This window comes from Corythoichthys intestinalis, chromosome 8 (assembly GCF_030265065.1).
Source record: "Corythoichthys intestinalis isolate RoL2023-P3 chromosome 8, ASM3026506v1, whole genome shotgun sequence".
Lineage (NCBI taxonomy): Eukaryota > Metazoa > Chordata > Actinopteri > Syngnathiformes > Syngnathidae > Corythoichthys > Corythoichthys intestinalis.
Window position 1 is genome coordinate 35,331,807 of NC_080402.1, and position 14,348 is coordinate 35,346,154.

The 14,348-nt window shown below is 37.5% G+C and overlaps 1 protein-coding gene across 3 annotated transcripts in view; it reads right to left on the reverse strand.

Moving 5' to 3' along the window:
- The window catches only part of LOC130920765 (FERM and PDZ domain-containing protein 1), a 44,681-nt gene that overhangs the window by 11,220 nt on the left and 19,113 nt on the right, over positions 1–14,348 (reverse strand). For all 3 annotated transcript variants that reach the window (XM_057844206.1, XM_057844204.1, XM_057844205.1), the window contains 8 exons: positions 9,876–9,980; positions 6,355–6,450; positions 3,942–4,067; positions 3,691–3,810; positions 1,459–1,595; positions 1,148–1,367; positions 651–833; positions 88–232 (listed from right to left, as the gene is read on the reverse strand). In XM_057844206.1, the coding sequence (XP_057700189.1) occupies positions 88–232; positions 651–833; positions 1,148–1,367; positions 1,459–1,595; positions 3,691–3,810; positions 3,942–4,067; positions 6,355–6,450; positions 9,876–9,980 (1,132 nt within the window). The remainder of the gene's footprint in view (positions 1–87; positions 233–650; positions 834–1,147; positions 1,368–1,458; positions 1,596–3,690; positions 3,811–3,941; positions 4,068–6,354; positions 6,451–9,875; positions 9,981–14,348) is intronic.

The following is a 14,348-nucleotide window of genomic DNA, read 5'->3' on the forward strand; positions in this document are numbered from 1 at the left end:
ACTTATAGCGGCGGGTTCTGGTCCCCATGAACTTCGAAAACCAAGGGTTCACTGTATGTGATTTGTGTATTGCAGCTCTCTATGTACCTTCCTCAGCAGACACTCTCTGCTTTTTGGGGACATCCAACCAGGGAAATATGTTGATATTGGGGTCAACAAACACTCGACAGTATCCTGCTATTAGGCATGACATATCCTTCGCTGCAACTGTCTCCAATAGTAATGTAATTGGCTGAGAGTGAGAAAGAACAGCATCATTAGGACAAAGACAGAGTGCATTAAAAATGTATTCAAAGAAAAAAAAAATCTTATGAATGTTTTATGATGAATCACAATTGAAATAAAAACATAACAGTCATTGGGCACCGCCTATAATCATTTTACCTCATGCTGCTACAGATAGCATGATATGAACAAATACGTAAGAATTCATGAACAATAAATTAGATAACAAAGAAGTAATTTTTATCTTATGTTTTAACAAATAAAAAAATAGTTACACAGTTTTTTTTGTATTAATTTTTTTTAAATTTTTAGTGTATTTTATGTAGGTTGCTTTTCTGATCCGGCAAACCAAAAGGTACTGCTGTAATTCTCGGGGACGAACAGTATATTATGCCAAAATGAAATTTAATTTCTTCTAGTCTTACCATAATGTCTTGCAGGTATATCTTAACCAAGCTGACCTTGTCAGACTCAGGAATGAGCTCGAGGCGTGTGATGGTGGTAAACTCTGTGAGGGTGGACAGGATGCTAAGCTTGTTGTTGATCACCTGACTCACTCCATAACGTGCACCCACTAACAGTGTAACCGTGGACTCTCTGTCCTGGAGCTGAAGAGAAGGGAGGGAACTCACTTACCAAACAGATTTAAAATCTCAAAACGTCTAGGCAGACATGCTGAATTAACTCATTCACTACCAAAGACGTCTAAACAATGTTGTTCATGATGTTCGCTCATAGCTAAAGAACAAAAAAAGAGTAGAAACAAACTTTTTATGACGAAAGATGGGAATTTATTCTTTCATTTTGAAGGATCTGTGTTCATCTAGCAAAAGACCACAATATTCTATGGCAATGGAAAGAAGGGGTTGTCTTGTGACATGATGTTTGGTAGTGAATATTGAAATGTAAAATATATCCTCACCATCATTGTTGCGCTAAAGGATTTCCCACCATAAGACTTGAGATCACTGAGCTCTTCCAGGTAATTTATACGAGCTTGGTTGACTGTCAGGCCCCTCTGTTTGGAATCATTTTCTGATTGGTTCTTCTTCAGCTGGAAATTAATGGCTTTCATCAAATCTTTCTCTCGCATGTTCCGCAGCAATGTGGATGATACAAAGTTGTCGATGCCCCAAGTCTTACTGTAGTAAACACATTAACACAAAACATGACTGAATGAGGGAATTAAAGATGAAAAAAATACTTTAAATACAGTATACTTTATATAATTACGTGACTATCTTCAGGTTGGTCTTTGGGGACAGTCCACAGCTTGCCAACCTTTCCTGGATGTGCAGTGCGCCAAGTCGCAGAGCAGTGTTACACCTCATTTCTACTGCAAAGCGCTCTTGCAGGACATCATTCACTCCCTTACACAAACAGAAACACACCACTCAGCCTCATATTTCTTGATTTACACCCATTTGCTTTTATCCTAAAGTGGCTGGATGATTGCCAGTCTCTTCTGTCTAGTTTAAGGAAGCTATCACAGTCCTAACTTGCAGTACAACAACAACCTCCTTACATTGGTCCCCACAAATTCAATTTTAAAATTGTTGTATTGATTTTTAAATTATTCAATGGCTGGGCCTTATTATATTTGTCTGATAGCCTCCTTTCAAGTCTCTAGCACAGACCTGATGAATGTTGGAATACCAACTTGAATTATTTAATATGTTAAACTAAATCTATGAGCATTTATGCCCATCCCTTTTCCAATGTTGAATAAAGAACTCACCCAAGGCATGTCTAAGGAATATTCAAGCATGTAAATGAACTTGTCCACAAAATGAGTTGCTTAATAACTAACGAAACACTACTCCACCATTCATATCATATCATGACATCTGCATAACTGCTGCCTGTCGTTGAAGTAATTACATTGAAGAGCTTAAAATTCAACGCCTCTAATTATATTTAGCACAGTACAAATAATTCAGTCGATAAACAAAATTCCGCTACAGTGGGGCAAATAAGTATTTAGTCAACCACTAATTGTGCCAGTTCTTGAAAATAACTTGAATCTTGAAAATATTAGAGAGGCCTGTAATTGTCAACATGGGTAAACCTCAACCATGAAAGACAGAATGTGGAAACAAAACAAACAAAAAATCACATTGTATGATTTTTAAAGAATTTATTTACAAATCATGGTGGAAAATAAGTATTTGGTCAATACCAAAAGTTCATCTCAATACTTTTTTATATACCCTTTGTTGGCACTAACGGAGGCCAAACGTTTTCAGTAGGCTTTTCACACACTGTTGTGGGTATTTTGGCCCATTCCTCCATGCAGATCTCCTCTAGAGCAGTATGTTTTGGGGCTGTCCTTGGGCAACACGGACTTTCAACTCCCTCCAAAGATTTTCTATGGGGTTGAGATCTGGAGACTGGCTGGGCCACTCCAGGACCTTTAAATGCTTCTTACGAAGCCACTCCTTTGTTGCCCTGGCTGTGTGTTTGGGATGATTGTCATCCTGAAAGACCCAGCCACGTCAGACCAGTCGTCTTGGTCCCTTTGCAGAAAAACAGCTCCAAAGCATGATGTTTCCACCCCCATGCTTCACAGTGGGTATGGTGTTCTTCGGATGCAATTCAGTATTCTTTCTCCTCCAAACACGAGAACCTGCGTTTCTACCAAAAAGCTCTATTTTGGTTTCATCTGACCATAACACATTCTTCTTCTAGTGAACCGCAGACGGGCCTAGACGTGTACTTTCATCAGCAGGGGGACACGTCTGGCAGTGCAGGATTTGAGTCCCTGGCGGCGCATTGTGTTACTGATAGTAGCCTTTGTTACTGTGGTCCCAGCTCTCTGTAGGTCTCTGTAGGTCCCCCCGTGTGGTTCTGGGATTTTTGCTCACCGTTCTTGTTATCATTTTGACGCCACGGGGTGAGATCTTGCATGGAGCCCCAGATTGAGAGAGATTATCAGTGGTCTTGTATGTCTTCCATTTTCTAATAATTGCTCACACAGTTGATTTCTTTACACCAAGCGTTTTACCAATTGCAGATTCAGTCTTCCCAGCCTGGTGCAGGTCTACAGTTTTGTCTCTGGTGTCCTTCGACAGCTCTTTGGTCTTGGCCATAGTGGAGTTTGGAGTGTGACTGACTGAGATTATGGACAGGTGTCTTTTATACCGATAATGAGTTAAAATAGGTGCCATTAATACAGGTAACGAGTGGAGCCTCGTTAGACCTCGTTAGAAGAAAGACCTCTTTGACAGCCAGAAATTTTGCTTGTTTGCAGGTGACCAAATACTTATTTTCCACTCTAATTTGGAAATAAATTCTTCAAAAATCAAACTATGTGGTTTTCTGTTTTTTTTTCTCCACATTCTGTCTCTCATGGTTGAACAGTTGATGGTTGACTAAATACTTATTTTCCCCACTATATATCAGAATAGTGACTTTTGGCAAAGGGTTGGCATGATGCTAAATGACTGGTTTCCCAATATACTCTACCTGCAGGTAAAGATACTCAAAGGCAGTCGGATCATCTTGTAGCAGAGTCTCAGGTAGTTTTGGAATGAAACAAACACGAAATAGACATCTGTAGTCACGGGACTCCTTCTTCTGGACCACCTGAACTCATACCAAGAGTCACAAAATGCAGACATTCACTGCGCTTAGGTCAAATAAACGTATTTTGCTTGTACATACTGTAGACTAATTTCAATACATGCAGCTGAAAAATGGTAGTGTTATATGAATACCTGTTGTATCTTCTCTTCATCATGTAACAATAACAGTTTAGTGACACTGTATTGCTGCTCAAGCACCAGGGAGAAATGTTCAATATTTCTCAGCGAAAGTTTTTCCTTGAGTGTCATTACAATGTCCTGAGTAAAAAAAAAGGCACAGACTTATTTGGAATTGCGATAAGCATAAGAAAGCTCAACATCACCCATCGGCTAGTACGATGGTGACTGTGTGGTCCTTGCAAAAAAGAAAAAAGTATTTTGATAAAATTATGTTGCTGTACAAGTCATTTTATGCAACAATAACGTAAATGTTTTATTCTTCTACAATATCGGTTGGAACTTGAATAATGTGAGTGGCTATGAGCACAATTACCTTCTTTCAAAGGTGGGTAACAACGCGTTACATTTACTTAGTTACATTTTTCAGAAAAATATACTTTTTAGAGAAATTTTACCAGGCAATATTTCTTACTTTTACTTGAGTAGATTTGTGAAGAGGAAACACTACTCTTACTCCACTACTTTGGGCTACACTAGAGTTGTTACATTTTTTAAAATCTTTATTCTACATAATTACTCTATTTTTGCCAGAGTTGCCGCCAGCGGCCATCTCAGTTTCACCAATGAATCGTTGCAACAATAATCACATGACTCCATTATACCAATCAGAGGTAACAATGTTTGTTCTCCACTAGAGGGCACTCATGACTTGAGTATTGTTTTCAACGAATACTATTTTACTTGTACTTGAGTAGAATTTTTGGATGGCTATTGTTACTTTTACTTGAGTATTATTTAGGGCTGTCAAAATTATCGCGTTACGGGCGTTAATTAATTTTTTAAATTAATCACCTTAAAATATTTGATGCAATTAACGCATGCACTGAATGACCAGCTCGCACATTGCCTTAAACAGATTACAATGAGGCCGTTTATGGACATTAAGAGTGAAGAGAATGCCACCGGCCGCTTGGGGGCAGCGCCGTTCCATACTAATGTTATTTCTTCTAAACGTGGGAGAATTAGCAGTTGTGAAATGTTTATGCTGTATGCACAATGCAATGCAAATTGCTATTTGTGCTCCACACATATTTTGGTAAGTTTTCTTTCTTTTAGTGGCAATTATGTGTCTCTTGTTGTATTTTGGGTAAGATATGTACAAAGATACAGTATATATTTTATAAAGGCGAGTGGACACAGGCGTTCTTTGGACCGCGCCGTTTATTGGCATAAGCTTCTCCTTTACAACAAACATACTGTAAGTATCGTTTAGTGAAAGCACAACAAAAATAATATTCCTATCTCTCTCAAAAAAATAATGTTCACTAAAAGAAAAGCACTTCAGTCTATAGTCATGAGGCCCTATTCCCACAGTTAAACAACAATGCAAAATGAACTGGCATTCCATATAAAAATAGCTATGCAAAATACACGTAAAACTTACTCAGACTTTGGTCACTCTATTCTTATTATTGTTATTTTTATTCTTATTCTTATTATATTAACTCTACTTTTGATTGAAAATTTTACAAATGTTATTAAAACGAACACATGAAGAGGGGTTTTAATATAAAATTACTATAACTTGTAAAACATTTGTCTTTTAAAAACTACAAGTCTTTCTATCCGTGGATCACTTTAACAGAAAGAATGTTAATAATGCCATTTGTGGATTTATTGTTACAATAAACAAATACAGTACTTATGTACAGTATGTTGTATGTATATATCCACCTTGTATCTTATCTTTCCATTCCAACAATAATTTACAGAAAAATATGGTATATTTTATAGATGGTTTGAATTGCGATTAATTGCGATTAATTACGATTAATTAATTTTTAAGCTGTAATTAACTCGATTAAAAATTTTAATCGTTTGACACCCCTAGTATTATTATTTAGAAGTAACGCTACTCTTACTTGAGTAAAGTTTTTGGATACTCTGCCCACCTTTGCCTTCTTTCTACCATCCTGACGACTCCAAAGAATGATAACCATCATCGATTATCCTGTGGTGTGCTGTGTGTTAAAAGTGATTTTTCTACCCAAGAAATGTCAAAAATGGTTTAATTTTAAAAAATAAAATATCTTTATTAGTTGAAAGTATGTTTGAGCCACAGACTATGCATTGTAGTTTGGAAGAAAAGTCCAGAAGAAGTGAACATAGAAGAACCAAGAAAGTAGTGCTCATGCTATTGCCAGACTGAGAAATGGAGGAGCACCTGGTCGAGTTGTGTGTTTGTATGTGTCCTCTATTCATAAGAATAGAAATGACAAGCAAAATAACTAACAAGGATATCACGTCCTGTCCTCGATGAATATGTCACAAGTATTTTTACTTAAACTTAGATTTGTTACACTTATTGTTCAGTTAGACTATAGGCAATATTACATTGGTTGGTAATTGTGTATACATCTTGTACCTTGACTGTTGTGCTGGGTTCAAATTTAAAGGCCTTCGTCTGCCCATTCTCCAGATATACCTTCAGAACATTAGGTAGGAATAGCAGCGAGTTGCCCTGGAAACCAGACAAGGAACGGGGTCAAAAAAGGAATGAGACCATCCTAAACCCCGCCATGAGTTTTACATAATAAAAACTAAAGTAAAGGAGCAGCATGAATTTGGGTTTAAGTACCCGAGGGAAAAAAATATAGTTTAATTTTGAAAAATAAATACAAAATGTATTTTTTACATAGTACAGTTGGTCCTCTCCTCTTATTATGCATGGAGCAAAACGTGCTTTAAAAGTCATCAATAAAATACCTATTGACAATCAATAATTTAACTAAAAGTCAATGTTCTGATGCTAAAATTTACTGTGTTGTTATGTCATCTCACTCAGTAAGAAGCCTGCCCTCTGCATTCTGAAGCAGAGGCAAAAGATTGATTGATACTAGAGAGGAGTGAGTTTATCTAATCCAGACAGGTGAAAATAAAAATTTAAGATTGATTTTTCAATGTCTGCTTTGATAATGATATATACGTAGTCATCTGCATATTTCTGAAAATGGGCTCTGGTCTCCACATAGCGTGGTATTTTACTCTTGGCTTATGTTACAGTGTATTTTTCATGGTAGGGATTAACTAGACCAGTGTTTTTCAAACTTTTCTGAGTCACGGCACGTTTTTACATCTGAAAAAATCTCGCAGCACACCACACCAAAATGTTCCAAAATTACTTTCTGTACAGTATATTTAATTTTAAAATATTTTTTCAGTATTTATATTTACTCATTGTAAAACTTGAGCCTGTTAAGATGAACACAAAGACGAAAAACAGGAATCTTCTTCAACAGCTCTCAGTCTCTTTCTGTTTTTATTTTTATTTTTTTAGCAGTTAGGCTTGAAAATCTCAAAATTATCAGACAGGAGGACTGTAGCAATGTCTTTAACCACATCAGGGCTGGTCATCTCGCTGACAATGGCTTTGCAAGCAGGTAGTATTAACGTCTCTGCCACAGTTTGGGACTTTTTGGATTTAGCAACAAGTTCAGCAACAAAGTAACTAACTGGCTTTCAGGGCTTTCTTATTTACCTTTGTAGTTTTTCTAAAAAAGTTGCCCGTTTCTCTGTGTTTTTACAAAGGCGAACAAAATAGTCTATCAACTTGTTTTGAAGTGACGGGTGTTTCCTTTGCAGATGATGTTTAAGCTTGCTTGGCACAGTGGCGCTAGATAGCTTCTCATGTCATGCTCAAGAATTGTTCGGATTTCAAGCCATCAGCCACCTGTACATCATTTGATCAAGTGTCGATATACACAAAAGTGTCCTTTCCATTTTATCCATATGTGACGACCGTCAATCCTCCTCCAACACATTGTCAAGGACAGCAAGGTGGCTGATGGCTAGAAATCTTGAACGCAACACGAACCATACCTCGCTCATCTGCACACAACCGAGGACTTTGTGCCTACTCCTTCCTTCGTATTGCAACTCCGCCCGACAACGTGAAAAAAAAAAGCGACATTGGATAATTTCTCACGGCACACTAGTGTGCCGCGGCACAACGGTTAAAAAACACTGAACTAGACCACGAACAGAGAAATAAAATATGTCTGCCTCAATACAGAAATCAGAATGTTGTTTTTGTCTTGTTATTAGTTGCGGTAAAAACTACAAATAAAAGGGTTTCTAAAACAATGAGAAAAGGTGTCGATATACTCTAAACACCAAGTGTATGGTGGCACATCTTTCAACAATTTCTTGAAAATATGCATGTGAGCGACTTGTTCTGCATTTATGCCCTGCTGTAAACAAAGCGGACATTTTACATAAAGTAATAACCACACCTACAACATGTTTTCTTAGCCAACTCAAACCATGTCCAGAATAGAAGATCGATTTGTCTGAAACTCTATCATGAGGAGAAAACCTCGTATAGAAGACCATATACAATCTAGCATACAAAGTGTTACCTTCATGATTAAAAATGCTTTTAATGTTTTTATGGGCTACACACTGGGCTATGCTCCCACAAATCAGAAACCACGCTTGTCATGATGTAAGTGAGCTGCCATGGTTGTCATGGTAACAAAAGCCACACTCGCCATTAGCCCAACAGTCGCAGCATCTTCTGTGGAGTTGCTTGCTTACAAGAAATAGTCATAGTGTGAAAAACATAAATCTTGACCCTTGGGATATTTTGAGAAAAGCATGTCACAGAAACACCACCCTCAAAAAACTGAACATTTTTGGATAAGTAGACACATCACAAATTATTTTATTGTTTTGTAATGATGCACTTGATGAGTAACTAAATATGAAGTAAAAATACAATAATAAAGTGTAAGTATTACAATAAGTTGTTTCTAAATATTATAAAAGAAACAGTTCTAAAATATTTAATGTGAACCTTTTGAAGTTTAAGTTAAATAAAACTAAACTGTACTTGATGAATGCAATGTAGTGGATTAATAAAAATGATTAAACATTTTATTATGTCAATATTTCAAATACCACTGGTGATTCCCATGCCTTGCTCATCTCTAGAGGTTTTTTTTTTCTTTTCTTCAAATGAAGTTGTAATGGTAATGTAGAGGTTACATTAATGGTGGAATTAGTTTTTAAGTGTTTTTTTTTTTTTAAGTGTCATTACTTTATTTGATAAAAATTTAACAGCTGAACAGCTGGACAGGGCTCCTCATATTGACCGAATGTACGTCCCCTGAAAATAATCTTGTCAGCCCTACTTTGAAGATCTCACTATGACGGTATGATTACAGTATATACAGTAATATATTTTATCTGCTATTGTTGTATTTAAATTGGTTTATGCACCTACTCAGTGTGTTAAGAGCTCCGCAAATCTCTCCCAAATACAGATAGCCTAGTCTTGCGTGTTAATCACAGTTATAATTGCGAGATGAGGCAGATATCGACCATGCATTTTCTATGGGAATAGTAATGGGCACTCCAGCTTCAGTGGTTTTTCACATCCAGCTAATTTCACATCCGGTAACAGAATGGGAACAGCCAGAGCCAGCCTTGTGTGAAGAAAGGCATCACTTATCTTGAGTGCATACAAGCTCAGCGTACAAACAAGTTTAGTTCATAGAACATGTGAATATTCACGCATAAAAAGAGAGAAAATGTGACACGTGTTTACCCTTGTACTGCATCTTAAACTATGACATAATTAGGATATGAATCTGCAAAAGCAAAACATCTAGTAAGAATATACTGTATATGACTGGATAAATCTAATAGTGGTCTTTCCATATAACCACAAACTGTGATATTTGTCAGACAGGTGTTACAGTACGCTCTGAAAAAGATGTGCAAGTATCTGTGCCTTGAAGACAAACATTTGACATTACCATACGTCAGCACTACAGTATGTCTAGCTGATCTGTGAAAGTGGTACATTATATGGGGTGGGGGGAACTCTCCTCGAGAAGAGAGTCAGGGCACAGTTGTGTAAGTGGATACTGTTTAAACACTAACCTGAGAATGTCCATTGACCTCCACCTCCTCAGCAAAGCGAACCTTTACCGGGTTAGATTTAAGCTTGGCTCTCTTCTCAGGTGTGATGAAGGATGACTTAGGGCCCTTAAAGATATACATACAAGGTACTAAATGTTTGTGGAAATCTTCCATAATTAAATTAGCACAAGGGCGTCGGTTTCCGTTGGGACGGTACGGACATAACATTACTAACTTTTCAGGATGGTCAAATTGTCCCCACCAACTTTAAGCAACCTTATATGCATGATATAATAAGTTCAGTTGTATAGGTCAATTAGATTGTCTTCCCATATGTTGCAAGGATAGAATTGACCCTATCATTATTAAGTGAACTATTTTCATTATGTTCAAACTTACATTTAGTCCTTCTTGCTTGCTGAATATGCCTGTCCATTTCCCCCCCGCAAACGCACGTTTCATTAGCTGATGGCTTGACCCACCCCCGACACACACACACAGACGCACGCTCACACTCACACAGCCCCAGCAGAAATACATGTCAAAAAACATGCCGCCTCCTCCACCCCCTTCGAAGAGGAGGGATATTAGAAGTTTTTTTCGGCCAGCAGCAGCCACTGCAAGTAATTTAAAAAGAGACTAATATTGTGCAAAACTCAAGTAGGAAGTTGCTTAGAGACAAGTGTCCTGATTGTGTTTTCTACTGTTAACGTTAATGAAACTGTGAGAAATGTCGTGAATTCTGTTGGAAACTATATAGAACTAGAAAAACGTGAGCAAGAAGCTGCTTAGAGAGAGAGGACACAATATACACACAAAATAATCATAATTAACAATGTACATTTAAAAAAAAAAAAGTGTTTTTTTGGGGGGAGGAGAGTGATGCCGTGAGCTACCCACATTAGCGTTACGATCGACTGGTCGATCGTGATCGATGTAATGAGCACCCCTGATTTAGGATATCGATTAATTAGGTTCATATTCAGGAGAAATGCAATATGTAAGGTGGTTTTATGCCTGAGTTGTATTTATAGACAGTACTTTTTTTTTTGCGATTTTTAAGTGCTTTTTAGAAAAATTGGGTTGAATTCCTGAGCAAAATGTAATTTAGACGCAAGCAATTTCAGTAGTGGTGAACATGCAGTCAACTGTTAACCACATCTGATGCAATAGTCAATGTGATTACGCTGCACATGCATTAGTGTTGTACCGATACCCGTATTGGAAGGGCCTGGAGACAGCACTAAAATGGTGGCATCGGTAGTGCTACCAAACAACACGCCGATGCCATTTACCAACATTAACGTTGAACAGTGAGAGCAGCCCTTTGTGTCTCCTCTTGCCTTACACTCATTGTTGTTTTATGCTCCATGAGATTGATATTGTATACATGCTCCATGTGAAAAATGGCTTTTCAATTTGTTTTCTATATTATGATCTGTACTAGCTGGAGTTTTACAAAGTTTGGCTGTGCCTGCGACTTACAGTACATTCAGGTGCAACGTATACATTTTTAGACCACTCGGAGGGCTCAAGTTCCCACGTGCAATGTTGTTGTTGTGGTTTTTCTTGTTCTTGGTGAGGACTCCAACCAAATGTCTAGTCCTCTGTTATTTGTGGACGAATCAGAATAACATTTGGGGGGTAGCGGATGTATGTATAAGTACTGTAGATTCTTGGAGCCCGACTAATGTTTTTTGTCTAAGGACTGATTACTGTATTTTTCGGACTATACGTCGCAGTTTTTTTCATAGTTTGGCTGGGGGTGCGACTTATACTTAAGAGCGATTTATGTGTGAAATTATTAAAAAATTATGATATCATTTCAAATGGTATTTTGGTGTTTTGGAGTGACACTGATGGTTTGGTTGTTAGCATGTTCTTTATGCTAAAGTTATCTGAATAACTCTTAATAGCTATGGCCACGTTCGCGTTCTCCCTTTGGCAATGTGTATAATTGCATTATTGAATTTTTTCTATTGAAATGCATGCTTTTAGTTTGTGGCACTTTCACGCCCACATGAGGGCGCACTCGCACTTGTTTACGTGAAGAAGAGCGCTCACATGCCAGAAGAAGACCGACAGCTACGCAGCACTGCGTGAGTGGGCGAGTTAGCGAGAGAGAAACACGGCTGTGAACCTACGTTCATTGTTTATGCTTGTAAAATATCTCTACAGAGGCAACACCTGTGTGTATCATCTTTTCTGTTGTTGTTTTTCACCCACCATCGGACACTTAGAGCCAGTTGTGTGGTTGTTTGAACGATGTGCTAATGCTAGCGAACGCATGCTAACCATTTGTGTCATTGCTGTAGTATAGGGTGACCATATTTCAATTTCCAAAAAAGAGGACACTCGGCCCCGCCTCGAGATACTTAAATTTTACTCGCAGTTCACTCAAAGATGCCTATATCACTTTAATATATTTAAAGTGTGCCTCCTGAGTCTGGACAGAAAAAATCAGTTTTATCAGTTTTATTTTTTTAAAAATGCCATATAGTATATATTATATACTATACGAAAATAAGTTTTTTACTTAATAGGCTTTATTCTTACACAAAAAAAAAAAGGCAAAAAAAAAAAAAAAAATATATATATATATATATATATATATATATATATATATATATATATATATATATATATATATATATATATATATATTTCATGCAGACCCATGGAAATATAGTGCAGTCAAGACAGACACACAGTAGGCTTGTGCCACATTTTTTTTTTTTTTTTTTAATAAATTACTATCATGACAATTGTCGTTGAGAAATTGTTATTCCCACTCAATTTTTATTCTCATTCAATGTTCTAGATTACACGCAAACAATAACCAAAATAAACCGACAAACTATTCAACCAGCATGTTTCCAAATGCAGCAGTTCAAAACTACGTTTCCCATAATGCCTAGCGCGGCTTAGCTCACTGATAGCTACCCTATTAGCGAGTACCGGGAGACGAGGCAAAATCAAACTTTGCTATCTAAGTTTACAATCATCGGTAGCGCAACGATTTGACATCAAACGGGATTTTACAGATCACGCCAGTAAAAAGCTCCGACAGAAGTCAAAAGTTGCCATTATATACGTATTTATCGTAAAAAACTTAACAACTGGGCAGGCGCTCCTACTTAAAATATATACTAACATTAAACCAAATACACGAACGCAGAACAGTTAATACAAGACTAATACAACATACTGCATCACTTTGTACCCATATATTGTATAATATAAAACAGAAGACCGATGAGCGACATTAACAGAAGATAAACTTACAGAAAGGTACTATATTAGAACTGAGCACTATAAACGTCTCTTAAAACTACTCCTTATTGTAGTCTGTAACTGCCTCTTCTCTTGCCAAACCGTCAAACCTGTAGATGGCGGTAATGCCCCATAATACAAGGGGTAAACTGTACTCCTTCTCCCGCCCCTAATAGTAGGAGCCACGACAACACAGGTAAGCGCTGCCCCCCAGCGGCCGGAGATATTCTCTTCAAGTTGGTCCCATGAAAAATCATAAAAAACGGACATTTTCATGAATTTATAAAACCCGGCCGGATGACGTTTGGTCACCCTACAGTAGGAGCACCTAATTATCATTTATTTACGTTGATGCGAACCTGTTTGGTATCGAGGACGAAATTGATTCAGCAAATTATACGGACGTCCAGCATCGTCATTTGGGAGTTTAGCTCGCTGTATAGCCAGGACCGAGCCGTAGCGTCCTGGTGAGGACAGTATATTCGCATTTCGTTGTTCATGCACTGTACACGCTACACTTATTCAGCATGTTGTTTTCTATTGTATTTTTATATTAAATTGCCTTTCAAGAAGACATATCTATGTGTTGGATTTTATCAAGTAAATTTCCCCCCAAAATGCGATTTATACTCCGGTGCATTTTTTTTCTCTTCGTTGGGCATTTTATGGCTGGTGTGACTTATACTCAGGTGCGACTTGTAGTCCGAAAATACGGTAATTACATTAATTAATTGCGTACGTACTTTATAGAGGGCATGCATGCGTTATCATGTCTCTGGCTAGCGATTATTGTTGCCTGTAGGTTCTGAGTTAACTAGTTGAGGGCACGTGCGTTCTTCCAGTGTACTTATTATGTATCTGGGCTGATGAGATGCTTAGGGAGTGAGCCAGGCAGTTCTTGTACTAGTATTTCTACACTATCAGCCGTGAGAAGGGTGCTAAAGGCATGCTCTTTATTTCCAGAGTTGGCGGAGTTGTTCAGAAGTGACAGTGGAGATGAAGACTTTAATGGTTTTGGTTTGATGTGAGATCCAGAATTTGGAAAACAAGTTATGTTATATTGCTTGTTATCTGAATACCTGTTAATATTATATTACCAGGCACTCATTTAGCCTGGTCTGCATTTTATCCTTATTACTTTAATATATAATGTTTGTTCTTGGTCTATATTAAAATCCCCCAGATACAGCTTTAAACTGAATGTGTGCTCATTCAAAATAC